This window comes from Corythoichthys intestinalis, chromosome 14 (assembly GCF_030265065.1).
Source record: "Corythoichthys intestinalis isolate RoL2023-P3 chromosome 14, ASM3026506v1, whole genome shotgun sequence".
Lineage (NCBI taxonomy): Eukaryota > Metazoa > Chordata > Actinopteri > Syngnathiformes > Syngnathidae > Corythoichthys > Corythoichthys intestinalis.
Genome location: NC_080408.1, coordinates 630,095 through 648,197, shown reverse-complemented (window position 1 = coordinate 648,197; position 18,103 = coordinate 630,095). Strand labels below are relative to the sequence as shown.

At 42.6% G+C, this 18,103-nt stretch overlaps 1 protein-coding gene across 1 annotated transcript in view; it reads right to left on the bottom strand.

Moving 5' to 3' along the window:
- The window catches only part of LOC130930207 (E3 SUMO-protein ligase ZBED1-like), a 29,239-nt gene extending 11,997 nt beyond the window's left edge, over window positions 1-17,242 (bottom strand). The window contains exons 1-2 of the mRNA XM_057857996.1: window positions 16,321-17,242; window positions 14,342-14,577 (exon numbers count right to left, since the gene is read on the bottom strand). Coding sequence (XP_057713979.1) covers window positions 14,342-14,577; window positions 16,321-17,209 — 1,125 coding nt within the window. The 5' untranslated portion in view covers window positions 17,210-17,242. The remainder of the gene's footprint in view (window positions 1-14,341; window positions 14,578-16,320) is intronic.
- Between the last annotated feature and the right edge of the window lie 861 nt (window positions 17,243-18,103).

The following is an 18,103-nucleotide window of genomic DNA, read 5'->3' as shown; positions in this document are numbered from 1 at the left end:
CATAAAAACTCACCAAAATTTGCACATACATGCGGCTTTGCATAACGTTCAATAATCTTGCAACGTTACGAACACATGTAACAAAATGGCTCAGTGGCGCCCCCTTGAAATTTTCAAAAAGGCCTCTCCTTTTAGGTTTTTTCAACGTAGAGGGATGAAATTCGGAGAGTCGATACCTTGTACAAAACTGCTCCAAAAAGTCTCTTGCATGCATATTCCAAACCCAACAGGAAATCGGGTATTTTGGATTGAATGTGAAATTTTTATCGATTTACAGTGTGCACATTTTACACCTTGGCACCTAGGGAATTAGTTTGATCATTCTCAAAATTGGCGAGACTGTTCATGAGGCATATGAAATCTTAAGTTATCAAAATGGTGTGTTTTCATTCACGGGCCTGACCTGGGCGGGGTGCCAAAGTCGGCCATTTTTTCGCCAAAACACCAAATTCGGAAAATGACTGATAACTCCCTCATACAACGTTCAATCTATTTTAAATCTGGCATGTGTGTGAGGTATACCAGCCTGAGCAGGACTGGATTGAACATTTACCATTTGTGCCTGGCGCCTCCTAGTGGGAACAGGAAATGCCCTTTTTTACGGGACACACTCCTCCTCTAAAAGAAAAAATCAATCTACCTCAAACCTGCATAAGGGAAGCCTTAAGACCTGTCTTCAGCTGCCTGATGAAAAATATTGAAGTTTCGTTGAAGCGGAAGGGTCCAAACAGGAAAGTGAAAATGACTGTTAACAATTTTTCTCTCCAAAAACTTTGAACAGTCATAACTCGGCAGATATACAAGATATCTGCGCCAAACTTCCCGTGCTTGTTGAGAGTCATACCCTGAAGGGCCTTGTAGGGGTCATTTGCATCAACCCTACAGCGCCAACTAGTGGCGATAGAAAGTCACTCGTTTTTCCAAAACATGTCCAGTTCTTTTCAGGTTGGTCATTGTAGTTTCAAGACCTATTAAAATACTTATTTACGGCCAATGTCCACGTGTCTTTGTCTGTTGCCGTGACGACCCTTTGTTCGCCATTTAAAGGAAATCTTTTTTTTCAGAGACTCAGGCAGCTTATAGAGCCACAATATTTGGCACACTTGGTCGAATTGGCCCAGTTAGAAGATTAATTTTGGTTTTGAATAAGGGCTTGGCTGCACAGCTCAGTAGTGGCTCCTTTTTTGTAGTACTCTCTCCAATAGGAGTTTTTATCTCTTGGGTGTGGGAATGTAAATAGGCGATTTTCGAGCATGTTAGGTTCTAATGAGATGATTAGAGAGGAGGATCTGCCACCACCCTGACCTGCACACAGTCCGAGTTGCGTGACGTCCGAGTTGCGCTAGATTGCGAGGGCCCGTTCAGTCCTGCTTGCAGGCCTAGTTATTATTAGGGCCCGAGCACTAGGCGTGCGAAGGCCCTATTGTAATGCAAAGGATTATTATTATTATTCTTCTTTTTTCATGGCAAATGAAAATGGCCAATTTGGAGGCCTGAACATGCACGAAAAGTCACCAAAATTTGCACATACGTGCAGATTCGCGTAAAATTTGATAATCTTGCGTCGTTTTGAAAAAATTTCAAAAAATGGCTCAGTGGCGCCCCCTTTACCCTTAAAATTTTCAAAAAGGCCTCTCCTCTCAGGTTTTCAACGTAGAGCGATGAAATTTGGGGAGTAGATACCTTATGCCTAACTGTTCAAAAAAGCCTCTTGCACCCATATTCCAAATTCGACAGGAAATCGGGTATTTTGGATCGAATGTGAAATTTTTTCGGTTCACAGTTGGAGTTTACGTTTGGAGGCTTGAACATGCACGAAAACTCACCAAAATTTGCACATACATTCAACTTTGCGTAAATTTTGATAATCTACAAAAAAATTTAACAAAATGGCTCAGTGGCGCCCCCTTGAAATTTTCAAAAAGGCCTCTCCTATTAGGTTTTTTCAACGTAGAACAATGAAATTTAGTGAGTCGATACATTGTACAAAACTGCTCCAAAAAGTCTCTTGCACCCATATTCCAAACCCAACAGGAAGCCGGAAATTTTGGGTCAAATGCGAAATTTTATCGATTTACATTTGAGACCTTGTCGCTGAAGGATGAAGTTGGATCGTCTTCAAAATTGGTCAGACTATTCAGGAGACCTATGAGATCTTAAGTTTTCAAAATGGTGAGTTTTCACTCAAGGGTCTGACCTGGGCGTGGTCCCAAAGTCGGCCATTTTTGGGCAAAATACCAAATTCAGAAAATGATTAAAAAGTCCGTGATACAACGTTCAATCTTTTTCATTTCTAGCATGTATATGAGATATCCCAGCCTGAACACGACTGCATTGAAATATTACCCATTAGGCCTGGCGCCCCCTAGTGGGAACAGGAAATGGCCTTCTTTACGAGACAGGCTCCTCCTCCAAGGGAAAAAAATCTATTGACCTCAAACCTGTTTCAGGGGAGCCTCAAGACATGTGTTCAGGTCCCTGATGAAAAATATTGAGGTTTCGTTGAAGCGGAGAGGTCCAAACTGGAAGTGAAAATGACCGTCAACAATTTGTCTCGCCAAAAATTTTGAACAGTCATAACTCGGCAGATATGCAACATATGTGCGCCAAACTTTCCGTGTTTGTTGAGAGTCATACCCTGAAGGTTCTTGTAGGGGTCATTTGCATCAACTCTACAGTGCCAACTAGTGGCGACAGAAAGAAGTTTTAAAAAAGGCATTTCCTATTGGGTTTTTTCAACATAGAGCAAGGAAATTTGGGGAGTAGATACCTTATGCAAAACTGCTCCAAAAAGTCTCTTGCACCCATATTCCAAATCCAACAGGAAATCGGGTATTTTGGATCGAATGTGAAATTTTCATGGGTTCACAGTAAGAGTTTACATTTGGAGGCTTGAATATGCATAAAAACTCACCAAAATTTGCACATACATGCGGCTTTGGATAACGTTCGATAATCTTGCAACGTTACGAAACAATTTAAGAAAATGGCTCAGTGGCGCCCCCTTGAAATTTTCAAAAAGGCCTCTCCATTTAGGTTTTTCTAACATAGAGTGATGAAATTTGGAGAGTCAAAACTTTGTGCAAAACTGCTCCAAAAAGTCTCTTGCACACACATTCCAAATCCTACAGGAAATCGGGTATTTTGGATTGAATGTGAACTTTTTATCAATTTACAGTGTGCACATTTTACACCTTGGCACCTAGGGAATTAGTTTGATCATTCTCAAAATTGGTGAGACTGTTCATGAGGCATATGAAATCTTAAGTTATAAAAATGGTGTGTTTTCATTCACGGGCCTGACCTGGGCGGGGCGCCAAATTCTTCCATTTTTTCGCCAAAACACCGAATTCGGAAAATGACTGATAACTCCCTCATACAACGTTCAATCTATTTTAAATCTGGCATGTGTGTGAGGTATACCAGCCTGAGCAGGACTGGATTGAAAATTTACCATTTGTGCCTGGCGCCTCCTAGTGGGAACAGGAAATGCCCTTTTTTACGGGACACACTCCTCCTCTAAAGGGAAAAAATCAATCTACCTCAAACCTGCATAAGGGAAACCTTAAGACCTGTCTTCAGGTGCCTGATGAAAAATATTGAAGTTTCGTTGAAGCAGAGGGGTCCAAACAGGAAAGTGAAAATGACTGTCAACAATTTTTCTCTCCAAAAACTTTGAACAGTCATAACTCGGCAGATATACAAGATATCTGCGCCAAACTTCCCGTGCTTGTTGAGAGTCATACCCTGAAGGGCCTTGTAGGGGTCATTTGCATCAACCCTACAGCGCCAACTAAAGGCGATAGAAAGTCACTCGTTTTTCCAAAACATGTCCAGTTCTTTTCATGTTGGTCATTGTAGTTTCAAGACCTATTAAAATACTTTTTTACGGCCCATGTCCACGTGTCTCTGTCTGTTGCCGTGACGACCCTTTGTTCGCCATTTAAAGGAAATATTTTTTTTCAGAGACTCAGGGAGCTTATAGAGCCACAATAGTTGGCACACTTGGTCGAATTGGCCCAGTTCGAAGATTAATTTTGGTTTTGAATAAGGGCTTGGCTGCACAGCTCAGTAGTGGCTCCTTTTTTGTAGTACTCTCTCCAATAGGGGTTTTTATCTCTTGGGTGTGGGAATGTAAATAGGCGACTTTCGAGCATGTTAGGTTCTAATGAGATGATTAGAGAGGAGGATCTGCCACCACCCTGACCTGCACACAGTCCGAGTTGCGTGACGTCCGAGTTGCGCTAGATTGCGAGGGCCCGTTCAGTCCTGCTTGCAGGCCTAGTTAGGGCCCGAGCACTAGACGTGCGAAGGCCCTATTGTAATGCAAAGGATTATTATTATTAGGGCCCGAGCACTAGGCGTGCGAAGGCCCTATTGTAATGCAAAGGATTATTATTATTATTATTATTATTATTCTTCTTTCTTCATGGCAAATGAAAATGGCCAATTTGGAGGCCTGAACATGCACGAAAAGTCACCAAAATTTGCACATACGTGCAGATTCGCGTAAATTTCGATAATCTTGCGTCGTTTTGAAAAAATGTCAAAAAATGGCTCAGTGGCGCCCCCTTGACCCTTAAAATTTTCAAAAAGGCCTCTCCTCTCAGGTTTTCAACGTAGAGCAATGAAATTTGGGGAGTAGATACCTTATGCCTAACTGCTCAAAAAAGCCTCTTGCACCCATATTCCAAATCCAACAGGAAATCGGTTATTTTGGATCGAATCTGAAATTTTTTCGGTTCACAGTTGGAGTTCACATTTGGAGGCCTGAACATGCACGAAAACTCACCAAAATGTGCACATATGTTCAACTTTGCGTAAATTTTGATAATCTTTGAAAAAAATTAACAAAAAGGCTCAGTGGCGCCCCCTTGAAATTTTCAAAAAGGCCTGTCCTATTAGGTTTTTTCAACGTAGAATGATGAAATTTGGTGAGTCGATACATTGTGTAAAACTGCTCCAAAAAGTCTCTTGCACCTATATTCCAAATCCAACAGGAAGTCGGAAATTTTGGATCAAATGCGAAATTTTATTGATTTACATTTGAGACCTTGTCGCTGAAGAAAATAGTTGGATCGTCTTCAAAATTGGTCAGACTATTCAGGAGACATATGAGATCTTAAGTTTTCAAAATGGTGAGTTTTCATCCAAGGGTCTGGCCTGGGCGTAGTCCCAAAGTTGGCCATTTTTAGGCAAAATACCAAATTCAGAAAATGATTAAAAACTCCGTGATACAACGTTCAATCTTTTTCATTTCTAGCATGTATATGAGATATCCCAGCCTGAACACGACTGCATTGAAATATTACTCATTAGGCCTGGCGCCCCCTAGTGGGAACAGGAAATGGCATTCTTTACGAGAGAGGATCCTCCTCCAAGGGAAAAAAATCTATTGACCTCAAACCTGTTTCAGGGGAGCCTCAAGACATGTGTTCAGGTGCCTGATGAAAAATATTTAGGTTTCGTTGAAGCGGAGAGGTCCAAACTGGAAGTGAAAATGACCGTCAACAATTTGTCTCGCCAAAAACTTTGAACAGTCATAACTCGGCAGATATGCAACATATCTGCGCCAAACGTTCCGTGTTTGTTGAGAGTCATACCCTGAAGGTTCTTGTAGGGGTCATTTGCATCAACTCTACAGTGCCAACTAGTGGCGACAGAAAGAAGTTTTAAAAAAGGCCTTTCCTATTGGGTTTTTTCAACATAGAGCGAGGAAATTTGGGGAGTAGATACCTTATGCAAAACTGCTCCAAAAAGTCTCTTGCACCCGTATTCCAAATCCAACAGGAAATCGGGTATTTTGGATCAAATGTGAAATTTTTATCGGGTTACAGTAGGAGTTTACATTTGGAGGCTTGAACATGCACGAAAACTCACAAAAATTTCGACATACATGCGGCTTTGCATAACGTTCAATAATCTTGCAACGTTACGAAAACATGTAACAAAATGGCTCACTGGCGCCCCCTTGAAATTTTCAAAAAGGCCTCTCCATTTAGGTTTTTCTAACATAGAGTGATGAAATTTGGAGAGTCAAAACTTTGTGCAAAACTGCTCCAAAAAGTCTCTTGCACACACATTCCAAATCCTACAGGAAATCGGGTATTTTGGATTGAATGTGAACTTTTTATCGATTTACAGTGTGCACATTTTACACCTTGGCACCTAGGGAATTAGTTTGATCATTCTCAAAATTGGTGAGACTGTTCATGAGGCATATGAAATCTTAAGTTATAAAAATGGTGTGTTTTCATTCACGGGCCTGACCTGGGCGGGCGGCCAAAGTCGGCCATTTTTTCGCCAAAACACCGAATTCGGAAAATGACTGATAACTCCCTCATACAACCTTCAATCTATTTTAAATCTGCCATGTGTGTGAGGTATACCAGCCTGAGCAGGACTGGATTGAAAATTTACCATTTGTGCCTGGCGCCTCCTAGTGGGAACAGGAAATGCCCTTTTTTACGGGACACACTCCTCCTCTAAAGGGAAAAAATCAATCTACCTCAAACCTGCATAAGGGAAACCTTAAGACCTGTCTTCAGGTGCCTGATGAAAAATATTGAAGTTTCGTTGAAGCGGAGGGGTCCAAACAGGAAAGTGAAAATGACTGTCAACAATTTTTCTCTCCAAAAACTTTGAACAGTCATAACTCGGCAGATATACAAGATATCTGCGCCAAACTTCCCGTGCTTGTTGAGAGTCATACCCTGAAGGGCCTTGTAGGGGTAATTTGCATCAACCCTACAGCGCCAACTAGTGGCGATAGAAAGTCACTCGTTTTTCCAAAACATGTCCAGTTCTTTTCATGTTGGTCATTGTAGTTTCAAGACCTATTAAAATACTTTTTTACGGCCCATGTCCACGTGTCTCTGTCTGTTGCCGTGACGACCCTTTGTTCGCCATTTAAAGGAAATATTTTTTTTCAGAGACTCAGGGAGGTTATAGAGCCACAATAGTTGGCACACTTGGTCGAATTGGCCCAGTTAGAAGATTAATTTTGGTTTTGAATAAGGGCTTGGCTGCACAGCTCAGTAGTGGCTCCTTTTTTGTAGTACTCTCTCCAATAGGGGTTTTTATCTCTTGGGTGTGGGAATGTAAATAGGCGACTTTCGAGCATGTTAGGTTCTAATGAGATGATTAGAGAGGAGGATCTCCCACCACCCTGACCTGCACACAGTCCGAGTTGCGTGACGTCCGAGTTGCGCTAGATTGCGAGGGCCCGTTCAGTCCTGCTTGCAGGCCTAGTTATTATTATTATTATTCTTCTTTCTTCATGGCAAATGAAAATGGCCAATTTGGAGGCCTGAACATGCACGAAAAGTCACCAAAATTTGCACATACGTGCAGATTCGCGTAAATTTCGATAATCTTGCGTCGTTTTGAAAAAATGTCAAAAAATGGCTCAGTGGCGCCCCCTTGACCCTTAAAATTTTCAAAAAGGCCTCTCCTCTCAGGTTTTCAACGTAGAGCAATGAAATTTGGGGAGTAGATACCTTATGCCTAACTGTTCAAAAAAGCCTCTTGCACCCATATTCCAAATCCAACAGGAAATCGGGTATTTTGGATCGAATGTGAAATTTTTTCGGTTCACAGTTGGAGTTTACGTTTGGAGGCTTGAACATGCACGAAAACTCACCAAAATTTGCACATACATTCAACTTTGCGTAAATTTTGATAATCTACAAAAAAATTTAACAAAATGGCTCAGTGGCGCCCCCTTGAAATTTTCAAAAAGGCCTCTCCTATTAGGTTTTTTCAACGTAGAACAATGAAATTTAGTGAGTCGATACATTGTACAAAACTGCTCCAAAAAGTCTCTTGCACCCATATTCCAAACCCAACAGGAAGCTGGAAATTTTGGGTCAAATGCGAAATTTTATCGATTTACATTTGAGACCTTGTCGCTGAAGGATAAAGTTGGATCGTCTTCAAAATTGGTCAGACTATTCAGGAGACCTATGAGATCTTAAGTTTTCAAAATGGTGTGTTTTCATTCAAGGGTCTGGCCTGGGCGTGGTCCCAAAGTCGGCCATTTTTAGGCAAAATACCAAATTCAGAAAATGATTAAAAACTCCGTGATCCAACGTTCAATCTTTTTCATTTTTAGCATGTTTATGAGATATCCCAGCCTGAACACGACTGCATTGAAATATTACCCATTAGGCCTGGCGCCCCTAGTGGAAACAGGAAATGGCCTTCTTTACGAGACAGGCTCCTCCTCCAAGGGAAAAAAATCTATTGACCTCAAACCTGTTTCAGGGGAGCCTCAAGACATGTGTTCAGGTGCCTGATGAAAAATATTGAGGTTTCGTTGAAGCGGAGAGGTCCAAACTGGAAGTGAAAATGACCGTCAACAATTTGTCTCGCCAAAAACTTTGAACAGTCATAACTCGGCAGATATGCAACATATCTGCGCCAAACTTTCCGTGTTTGTTGAGAGTCATACCCTGAAGGTTCTTGTAGGGGTCATTTGCATCAACTCTACAGTGCCAACTAGTGGCGACAGAAAGAAGTTTTAAAAAAGGCCTTTCCTGTTGGGTTTTTTCAACGTAGAGCAATGAAATTTGGGAAGTAGATACCTTATGCCTAACTGCTCAAAAAAGCCTCTTGCACCCATATTCCAAATCCAACAGAAAATCGGGTATTTTGGATCAAATGTGAAATTTCTGTCCATTTCTAGTACAGTTTACATTTGGAGGCCTGGACATGCACGAAAACTCACCAAATTTTGCACATACATGCGGCTTTGTGTGGATTTCGATAATCTTGCAACGTTACAAAAAAATGTAACAAAATGGCTCAGTGGCGCCCCCTTGAATTTTTCAAAAAGGCGTTTCCTATTAGGTTTTTTTAACGTAGAGCAATGAAATTTGGGGAGTCGATACCTTGTGCAAAACTGCTCCAAAAAGTCTCTTGCACCCATTATCCAAACCCAACAGGAAATCGGGTATTTTGGATCGAATGTGAAATTTTTATCAATTAACAGGGTGCACATTTGAGACCTTGTCACAGAGGGAATCAATTGGATCATCTTCAAAATTGGTTAGACAATTCAGGAGACCTATGAAATCTAAACTTTTCAAAATGGTGTGTTTTCATTCATGGGTCTGACCTGGGCGTGGTGCCAAAGTCGGCCATTTTTTCGGCAAAATGACAAATTCAGTAAAGGACTAATAGCTCCTTGAAACAACGTTCAATCTTTTTCATATCTGGCATGTATGTGCGGGATCCCACCCTGAACACGAGTGCATTGAAATATTACTCATTAGGCCTAGCGCCCCCTAGTGGGAACAGGAAATGCCTTTTTTACGAAACAGGCTCCTCCTCCAAGGAAAAAAAAATCTATTCACCTCAAACCTGCATCAGGGGAGCCTGAAGACATGTGTTCAGGTGCCTGATGAAAAATACTGAGGTTTGGTTGAAGCAGAAGGGTCCAACAGGAGAAGTAAAAATGACTGAAGCCATTTCGTCTCACCACAAGTTTTGAACAGTCATAACTTCTACAACATATCTGCGCCAAACATATCGTGCTTGTTGAGTCATAGTCTGAAGGGTCCTGTAGGGGTCATTTGCATCAACCCTACAGCGCCAACTAGTGGCAATAGAAAGTCACTCATTTTTTTAAATATATGTCCAGTTCTTTTCAGGTTGGTCATTGTAGTTTCAAGACCTTTTAAAATACTTATTTTACGGCCCATGTCCACATGTCTCTGTCTGTTGCTGTGATGACCCTTTATTCGCTCCTTTTTTGTAGTCCTCTGTCCAATAGGGGTTTTTATCTCTTAGGTGTGTGAATGTAAAGAGGCAACTTTCGCGCATGTTAGGTTCTAATGAGATGATTAGAGAGGACGATCTGCCACCACCCTGACCTGCACACTGTCCGAGTTGCATGACGTCCGAGTTGCGCTAGATTGCGAGGGCCCGTTCAGTCCTGCTTGCAGGCCTAGTTATTATTCTTCTTTCTTCATGGCAAATGAAAATGGCCAATTTGGAGGCCTGAACATGCACGAAAAGTCACCAAAATTTGCACATACGTGCAGATTCGCGTAAATTTCGATAATCTTGCGTCGTTTTGAAAAAATGTCAAAAAATGGCTCAGTGGCGCCCCCTTGACCCTTAAAATTTTCAAAAAGGCCTCTCCTCTCAGGTTTTCAACGTAGAGCAATGAAATTTGGGGAGTAGATACCTTATGCCTAACTGTTCAAAAAAGCCTCTTGCACCCATATTCCAAATCCAACAGGAAATCGGGTATTTTGGATCGAATGTGAAATTTTTTCGGTTCACAGTTGGAGTTTACGTTTGGAGGCTTGAACATGCACGAAAACTCACCAAAATTTGCACATACATTCAACTTTGCGTAAATTTTGATAATCTACAAAAAAATTTAACAAAATGGCTCAGTGGCGCCCCCTTGAAATTTTCAAAAAGGCCTCTCCTATTAGGTTTTTTCAACGTAGAACAATGAAATTTAGTGAGTCGATACATTGTACAAAACTGCTCCAAAAAGTCTCTTGCACCCATATTCCAAACCCAACAGGAAGCTGGAAATTTTGGGTCAAATGCGAAATTTTATCGATTTACATTTGAGACCTTGTCGCTGAAGGATAAAGTTGGATCGTCTTCAAAATTGGTCAGACTATTCAGGAGACCTATGAGATCTTAAGTTTTCAAAATGGTGTGTTTTCATTCAAGGGTCTGGCCTGGGCGTGGTCCCAAAGTCGGCCATTTTTAGGCAAAATACCAAATTCAGAAAATGATTAAAAACTCCGTGATCCAACGTTCAATCTTTTTCATTTTTAGCATGTTTATGAGATATCCCAGCCTGAACACGACTGCATTGAAATATTACCCATTAGGCCTGGCGCCCCTAGTGGAAACAGGAAATGGCCTTCTTTACGAGACAGGCTCCTCCTCCAAGGGAAAAAAATCTATTGACCTCAAACCTGTTTCAGGGGAGCCTCAAGACATGTGTTCAGGTGCCTGATGAAAAATATTGAGGTTTCGTTGAAGCGGAGAGGTCCAAACTGGAAGTGAAAATGACCGTCAACAATTTGTCTCGCCAAAAACTTTGAACAGTCATAACTCGGCAGATATGCAACATATCTGCGCCAAACTTTCCGTGTTTGTTGAGAGTCATACCCTGAAGGTTCTTGTAGGGGTCATTTGCATCAACTCTACAGTGCCAACTAGTGGCGACAGAAAGAATTTTTAAAAAAGGCCTTTCCTATTGGGTTTTTTCAACATAGAGCAAGGAAATTTGGGGAGTACATACCTTATGCCTAACTGCTCAAAAAAGCCTCTTGCACCCATATTCCAAATCCAACAGAAAATCGGGTATTTTGGATCAAATGTGAAATTTCTGTCCATTTCTAGTACAGTTTACATTTGGAGGCCTGGACATGCACGAAAACTCACCAAATTTTGCACATACATGCGGCTTTGTGTGGATTTCGATAATCTTGCAACGTTACAAAAAAATGTAACAAAATGGCTCAGTGGCGCCCCCTTGAATTTTTCAAAAAGGCGTTTCCTATTAGGTTTTTTTAACGTAGAGCAATGAAATTTGGGGAGTCGATACCTTGTGCAAAACTGCTCCAAAAAGTCTCTTGCACCCATATTCCAAACCCAACAGGAAATCGGGTATTTTGGATCGAATGTGAAATTTTTATCAATTAACAGGGTGCACATTTGAGACCTTGTCACAGAGGGAATCAATTGGATCATCTTCAAAATTGGTTAGACAATTCAGGAGACCTATGAAATCTAAACTTTTCAAAATGGTGTGTTTTCATTCATGGGTCTGACCTGGGCGTGGTGCCAAAGTCGGCCATTTTTTCGGCAAAATGACAAATTCAGTAAAGGACTAATAGCTCCTTGAAACAACGTTCAATCTTTTTCATATCTGGCATGTATGTGCGGGATCCCACCCTGAACACGAGTGCATTGAAATATTACTCATTAGGCCTAGCGCCCCCTAGTGGGAACAGGAAATGCCTTTTTTACGAAACAGGCTCCTCCTCCAAGGAAAAAAAAATCTATTCACCTCAAACCTGCATCAGGGGAGCCTGAAGACATGTGTTCAGGTGCCTGATGAAAAATACTGAGGTTTGGTTGAAGCAGAAGGGTCCAACAGGAGAAGTAAAAATGACTGAAGCCATTTCGTCTCACCACAAGTTTGAACAGTCATAACTTCTACAACATATCTGCGCCAAACATATCGTGCTTGTTGAGTCATAGTCTGAAGGGTCCTGTAGGGGTCATTTGCATCAACCCTACAGCGCCAACTAGTGGCAATAGAAAGTCACTCATTTTTTAAAATATATGTCCAGTTCTTTTCAGGTTGGTCATTGTAGTTTCAAGACCTTTTAAAATACTTATTTTACGGCCCATGTCCACATGTCTCTGTCTGTTGCTGTGATGACCCTTTATTCGCTCCTTTTTTGTAGTCCTCTGTCCAATAGGGGTTTTTATCTCTTAGGTGTGTGAATGTAAAGAGGCAACTTTCGCGCATGTTAGGTTCTAATGAGATGATTAGAGAGGACGATCTGCCACCACCCTGACCTGCACACTGTCCGAGTTGCATGACGTCCGAGTTGCGCTAGATTGCGAGGGCCCGTTCAGTCCTGCTTGCAGGCCTAGTTTATTTTGTTATACTATTCCAGGCTCAGTTCAGGTATTTTAATTTTGTATGTTCCTTATCCGATTACTCGATTATTCGAACTAACTAGTTCATCAATTAATCGACTCCTAAAATAATCGATAGCTACAGCCCTAATTGTAAGTATTGTATTTTTTTTTTATCTTGCATGAGAGAATATGCAATGTTGCCTTGGCCTTTCAAGGTGTTTACTGAGTGATCTTTACACTCTAAATGTAACTCTTAGCATTAGCTTTAGCATGGCAAGTATCCTCTTCAACTCTCACTTGTTTACATTTTGTCGTGACGTCCTGTGGGTTTAATTATTTGAAAATAATGCACTTTTCTTGCTGAGTGTATATAACGGGGTGTGACAAAATATCGAAATGGTGATATATCGTGGTACTTTGTATCTCAAAAGGTTATCGATATGCTCCTGTCAAGAATCGTAACTCTATGGCTGCCATTGACGATGCTCGATGGCTTCAACGGTCCCAGGCTTCAACTGGGACCGTGTGCTTTGGTCAGATGAGACCAAGATTGAGCTTTTTGGCAATAAACACTCTAAGTGGGTCTGACGTGCCACAAAAGATGCGCATGCTGAAAAGCACCTCATACCCACTGTGAAGTATGGGGGTGGGTCAGTGATGCTGTGGGGCTGTTTCGCTTCCAAAGGCCCTGGGAACCTTGTTAGGGTGCATGGCATCATGAATGCTTTGAAATACCAGGACATTTTCAATCAAAATCTGTAGCCCTCTGCCCGAAAGCTGAAGATGGGTCGTCACTGGGTCTTTCAGCAAGATAATGACCCTAAACATATGGCCAAATCTACACAAAAATGGTTCACCAGACACAAACTCAAGCTCCTCTCATGGCCATCTCAGTCCCCAGACCTTGTTTTGTTGGCAAAAGGGGGTTGTACAAAGTATTAACACCAGGGGTGCTAATAGTTGTGACACACATAATAATTTCTTTATGTGGGATTTTTTCCCCACTGAATAAATGCACTTGTATTGAAGGTTGGATTTTTCTCTATTTTTCCGTTAAGGTCCCATATTATTTGAATTAAAAAAAATATATATATATATATATATATATATATATATTAGAAGCTAAAAAACACATTTTAACCAGGGGTGCCAATAATTATAGAGGGCACCGTGGATATATATAGCATGAGCAGCCTTCATTATCATTATCCATCCTTTCAATTTTTTGTGCCTCCAGATATTTGTTTTATGTTTTTTTGCGCCAAGATGGCCCTTTCAATATTTTGGGATCAGACCCCTGCACTAGACCGAATTAAACCTTTGAGTTCCAGGTCATCATTGTAAATTTGAGGCTGTTGATGCATTTTTTAAAGTTGCCTTTCATATTCTACGTGCATAAAACAAAAGTATATTGTCTCACAAAGTCGGCTTTGGATATTGGCAATGTGCAAAGTTTTTGGCCATATCTGTATCGGTATTTGAAAATCCCATATCGGTCGACCTCTAATTAGTACAGCAATGGTTTGGGATTGGTACTCTGTATCGGTGGACTGTCATGAACTTTGTTTTTCGTTGTTGTAGTAAAGCACTTTGAGGACCTTTCGGGTTTTTGTAAAGGGCTATAAAAATAAATTTGATTTGATATACTATTACTAGTAATAGCAGTATTTTTTAGCAGTTAGTTCATGAATGAAGAAATGTGAAATACCTGTTTAACAGCTTTCTCCTGTTGGATGAACCTGCTGATCATCTGTTGCCGCGAGCCCCATCGCGTCGGGTTCTCGGTTTTGAGCTGGTGAATCGGCACGTCCAGGTCCACTTGAGCCTTGGCCAGGTCGCGTCTTCTCTTCAAGGAATTGGAGATGGCCGCCGTCACCTGCTTGCACATCCCCACGGCGTCGCTCACGGCCGCTTGGCTTTGCGAAGATGTTTTCAGGCTGTTCTCTGTTGCGGACAAACACCAAAACTTGGTTTGTTCAATGACTAGAAGACGTGTCAGCTTTTCGTCACATCCTATTCCTTTCGGGTCATTTACTTGTCAACTCGTTGGCCGCTCGCTAGACAACCGATCGGTAGGGGCAAATCAACGTTCTGGCATCTTGCTGGCTTAGCCAATCCCGAGCCCTAAAACTAATAAATAACTAGAAACTGCAATTTCTGGAGAAATTACTCTCGAGCTTTGCTGTGTGGAGATACAGATCTTAGCCAGGCCCAGATTTTTTGGGGGACATTTTAGCGACAATATCAGGTTACTTCCTATTGATTTGGGGGATACTTCCTGGTCATATCAGGTCATTTGGGGGGAGTGTCCTAGTCATAGGTCATTTGGGGGGGGGCGTGTCCAGGTCATATCAGATCATTTGGGGGGGGCGTCGTGGTCATATCAGGTCATTTGAGGGCATTTGGGGCGGCGTGTCCTAGTCATATCAGGTCATTTGGGGACATTTGGGGGGTGTTTCCTAGTCATATCAGGTCATTTGGGGGGGAGTGTCCTAGTCATAGGTCATTTGGGGGGGCGTGTCCAGGTCATATCAGGTCATTTGGGGACATTTGGGGGGCGGCGTCGTGGTCATATCAGGTCGTTTGGGGGGCGTCGTGGTGATATCAGGTCATTTGGGGGGCGTGTCCTAGTCATAGCAGGTCATTTGGGGGGGGGGGGGGGGGAGTCCTAAACATAGGTCTTTTGGAGACATTTGGGGGCGTGTCCTGGCCATATCAGGACATTTGGGGACAATTGGGGGCGTGTCCTAGTCGTATCAGGTCATTTGGGGGGCGTCGTGGTCATATCAGGTCATTTAGGGACATTTGGGGGGGCGTGTCCTGGTCATATCAGGTCATTTGGGGGCATTGGTTTTTTTTGCCATTGAAAATGAATGGGAAATTTGCACTTACATGGCTGTCATTGGCATCCCATTAAAAATGAATGGGAAAGATTCTGGCAAATTTCCGGGGAAACAATTTTCCCCCCTCCAAATTCTGCATACTACTTTTATGCCCCTCGCAGCCCCGGAATTTTCGATGTGCAAATGATCCGATTTGGTCAAAAATGGTAGGACTAGATACATTCTTTTTCTTAGAAAAATCGGTATTTACGGGCAAACGGAAAATTTTTCGGGGGCGTTCAAAAAAGTCGCGCGAAAATTTCGGTCGTTTCAAAATTCGAACTCTGCCGATCGGTCAAATGGTCCGGGCTGTGCGGTGCGCTGAAGAAACGCCATTCAAAAAATGTTAGCTATATGGGGCTTTGCAAATAACTAACAAACTGCACGGAATTTGTTGAAATCACCTACTAATTTAACCCCCGCTAACTTGAAGACTAATGTCAAAAACTCTGAACTTGCGCTTTAAGTTTCACTGTTCACATAATACGCACGATCCAATGAAAGCGTCAAGTACAGGTTGCTACGGCAGAGGGTGGAGCCCCACAAAGGGGGTTTGCTACCGTGGCGTTACATCAAATGGCCAATTCTCATCCTTTCTGTTGAGTACATTTTGGCAGCCTTCGGGCCCACCTTTATTGACAAGGGGCCCCACGCAACTGCCTGACTCGCCTGTCCGGCAGCCCCACCTCTACATCGCCAAACATATCATTGGGGGGGGATCAGCATCGATCGGGACATACAGAAGGTCAACTAGAGACAAACTTCTTATTTTCTCCACCACGACAGGTCTCGACCACACACTCACCGATGGCCATCTGCAGATGACGGCCAAAGCACTGTAGTCTATTCCACTCGTGATCGTCCCGGGTGGCGTTATCGGCGGTGACGCAGACGAGCATATCTTCACGCAGATCCCACGATTCGAGAACTTCTTTCACCACCGAGGACATCCCGGCCACCGTGCGGTCTTCGGGGAAGTAGCTGGTCTGTAAGCATCGGCTTCTTAAAATCCAGTCGTGGTTTATAAAATGAACCGTCAGGCTGACGTAGGGCGGCGTGATGACTCTGCACGTCAGCGCGTAATATTCCACGCTTTTCAGTTCCTCGGTCACCTTGGAGCGGCATTCTTCGTACATGCGCGGCAGTTGGACGTCCGTGAAGTGTTTGGGATCCGGCAAGTTATATCTGGGCTCGAGTGTTTTGATGAGTTCTCTGAAGCCCTTCTTTCGGACGGTGTCTAGCGAGGCCCGCTCTTCCGAGACGAGGAATTCGCAGATGGCCTCGGTAATTTCACGGTGTCTGCGAGACTGCTCGTCGTATTTCCCCAACGTCTCCTTCCGCGCCTTTGGGACTTTTTTCAGACCGTTGCTCTGGGGTTGAGGAGCACCGATGACGCTTTCTCGCATCCTCAGGCTTTCCAAGTACAGCGCTTCGTGTCGCGTCTTCAAGTGGTAGAAAAGATTGGAGGTGTTGGAGTCGCTGGTAGCGATTTGACGGCGGCATGTTTTGCAGATGACCGTTTTCTGATCGATGTCGCTCGTTTTAAAGCCGAACCAAAGCCAAACCGTGGAACTTCGATTCCCCCTTTTCGGTACCAACTCGTCGTCGTCCTCCTCCTCCCCTTCTTCTTTGGGCTCTGTTTTGACTTGGGGAAAGGCGAAGCTCCCCTCGGCTTCCATGTTGTTTTCATTCATGATTTTACAGCATTGCCGTCAAGGAGCGTTGGAGCCGTGACGTCACGCGCTACCGTAAAGTGGGGTAGCGTTGCGGCGCCAAACTTGTTTTTTCCCCGTCTGATCGCGTTTATGCGACCAGCAAATAGATACTGTACATGAGTCATCATCATTCATAAATCTCATTGTCAAGAGTTGCTGTAAAAAATAGGCGTTTATAGATGTAGTTAAAGAGGACATGAAAGTAGTTGGTGTGAGAGCAGAGGATGCAGAGGACAGACGGAGACAAATGATTCGCTGTGGCGACCTCTGAAGGCAAAATCTAAAAGTATGGAGGTAGATTTGTGTCTTTATTAAAAGTTGCTTCAATAAAAAAAGGCCCTTCAATCAAAATGTATACCCCCCCCCCCCCAAAAAAAGTCACTTCAATAAAGAAAATGTGTTTGAATGCAAAAAGTTTTTGTTTTTTTTTCATTCATTCATTTTCCACGCCACAATTTCTCACGAGGGTCACAGATGTGCTGGAGACTATCCCAGCTAGCTACAGGCAGTAGGTGGGGTACACCCTGAATTGGTTGCCAGCCAATCACAAGGCACATTGAGACATACAACCATTCATGCACACACTCATACAGTAGGGCAAATAAGTATTTAGTCAACCACCAATTGTGCAAGTTCTCCTATTTGAAAAGATTAGAGAGGCCTGTAATTGTCAACATGGGTAAACCTCAACCATGAGAGACAGAATGTGGGGGGAAAAAAATCACATTGTTTGATTTTTAAAGAATGTATTTGCAAATCATGGTGGAAAATAAGTATTAGGTCAATACCAAAAGTTAATATCAATACTTTGTTATGTACCCTTTGTTTTCTCTAAATCTTCACTCTTCGCTTGGTGTAAAGCAGACATGTCCA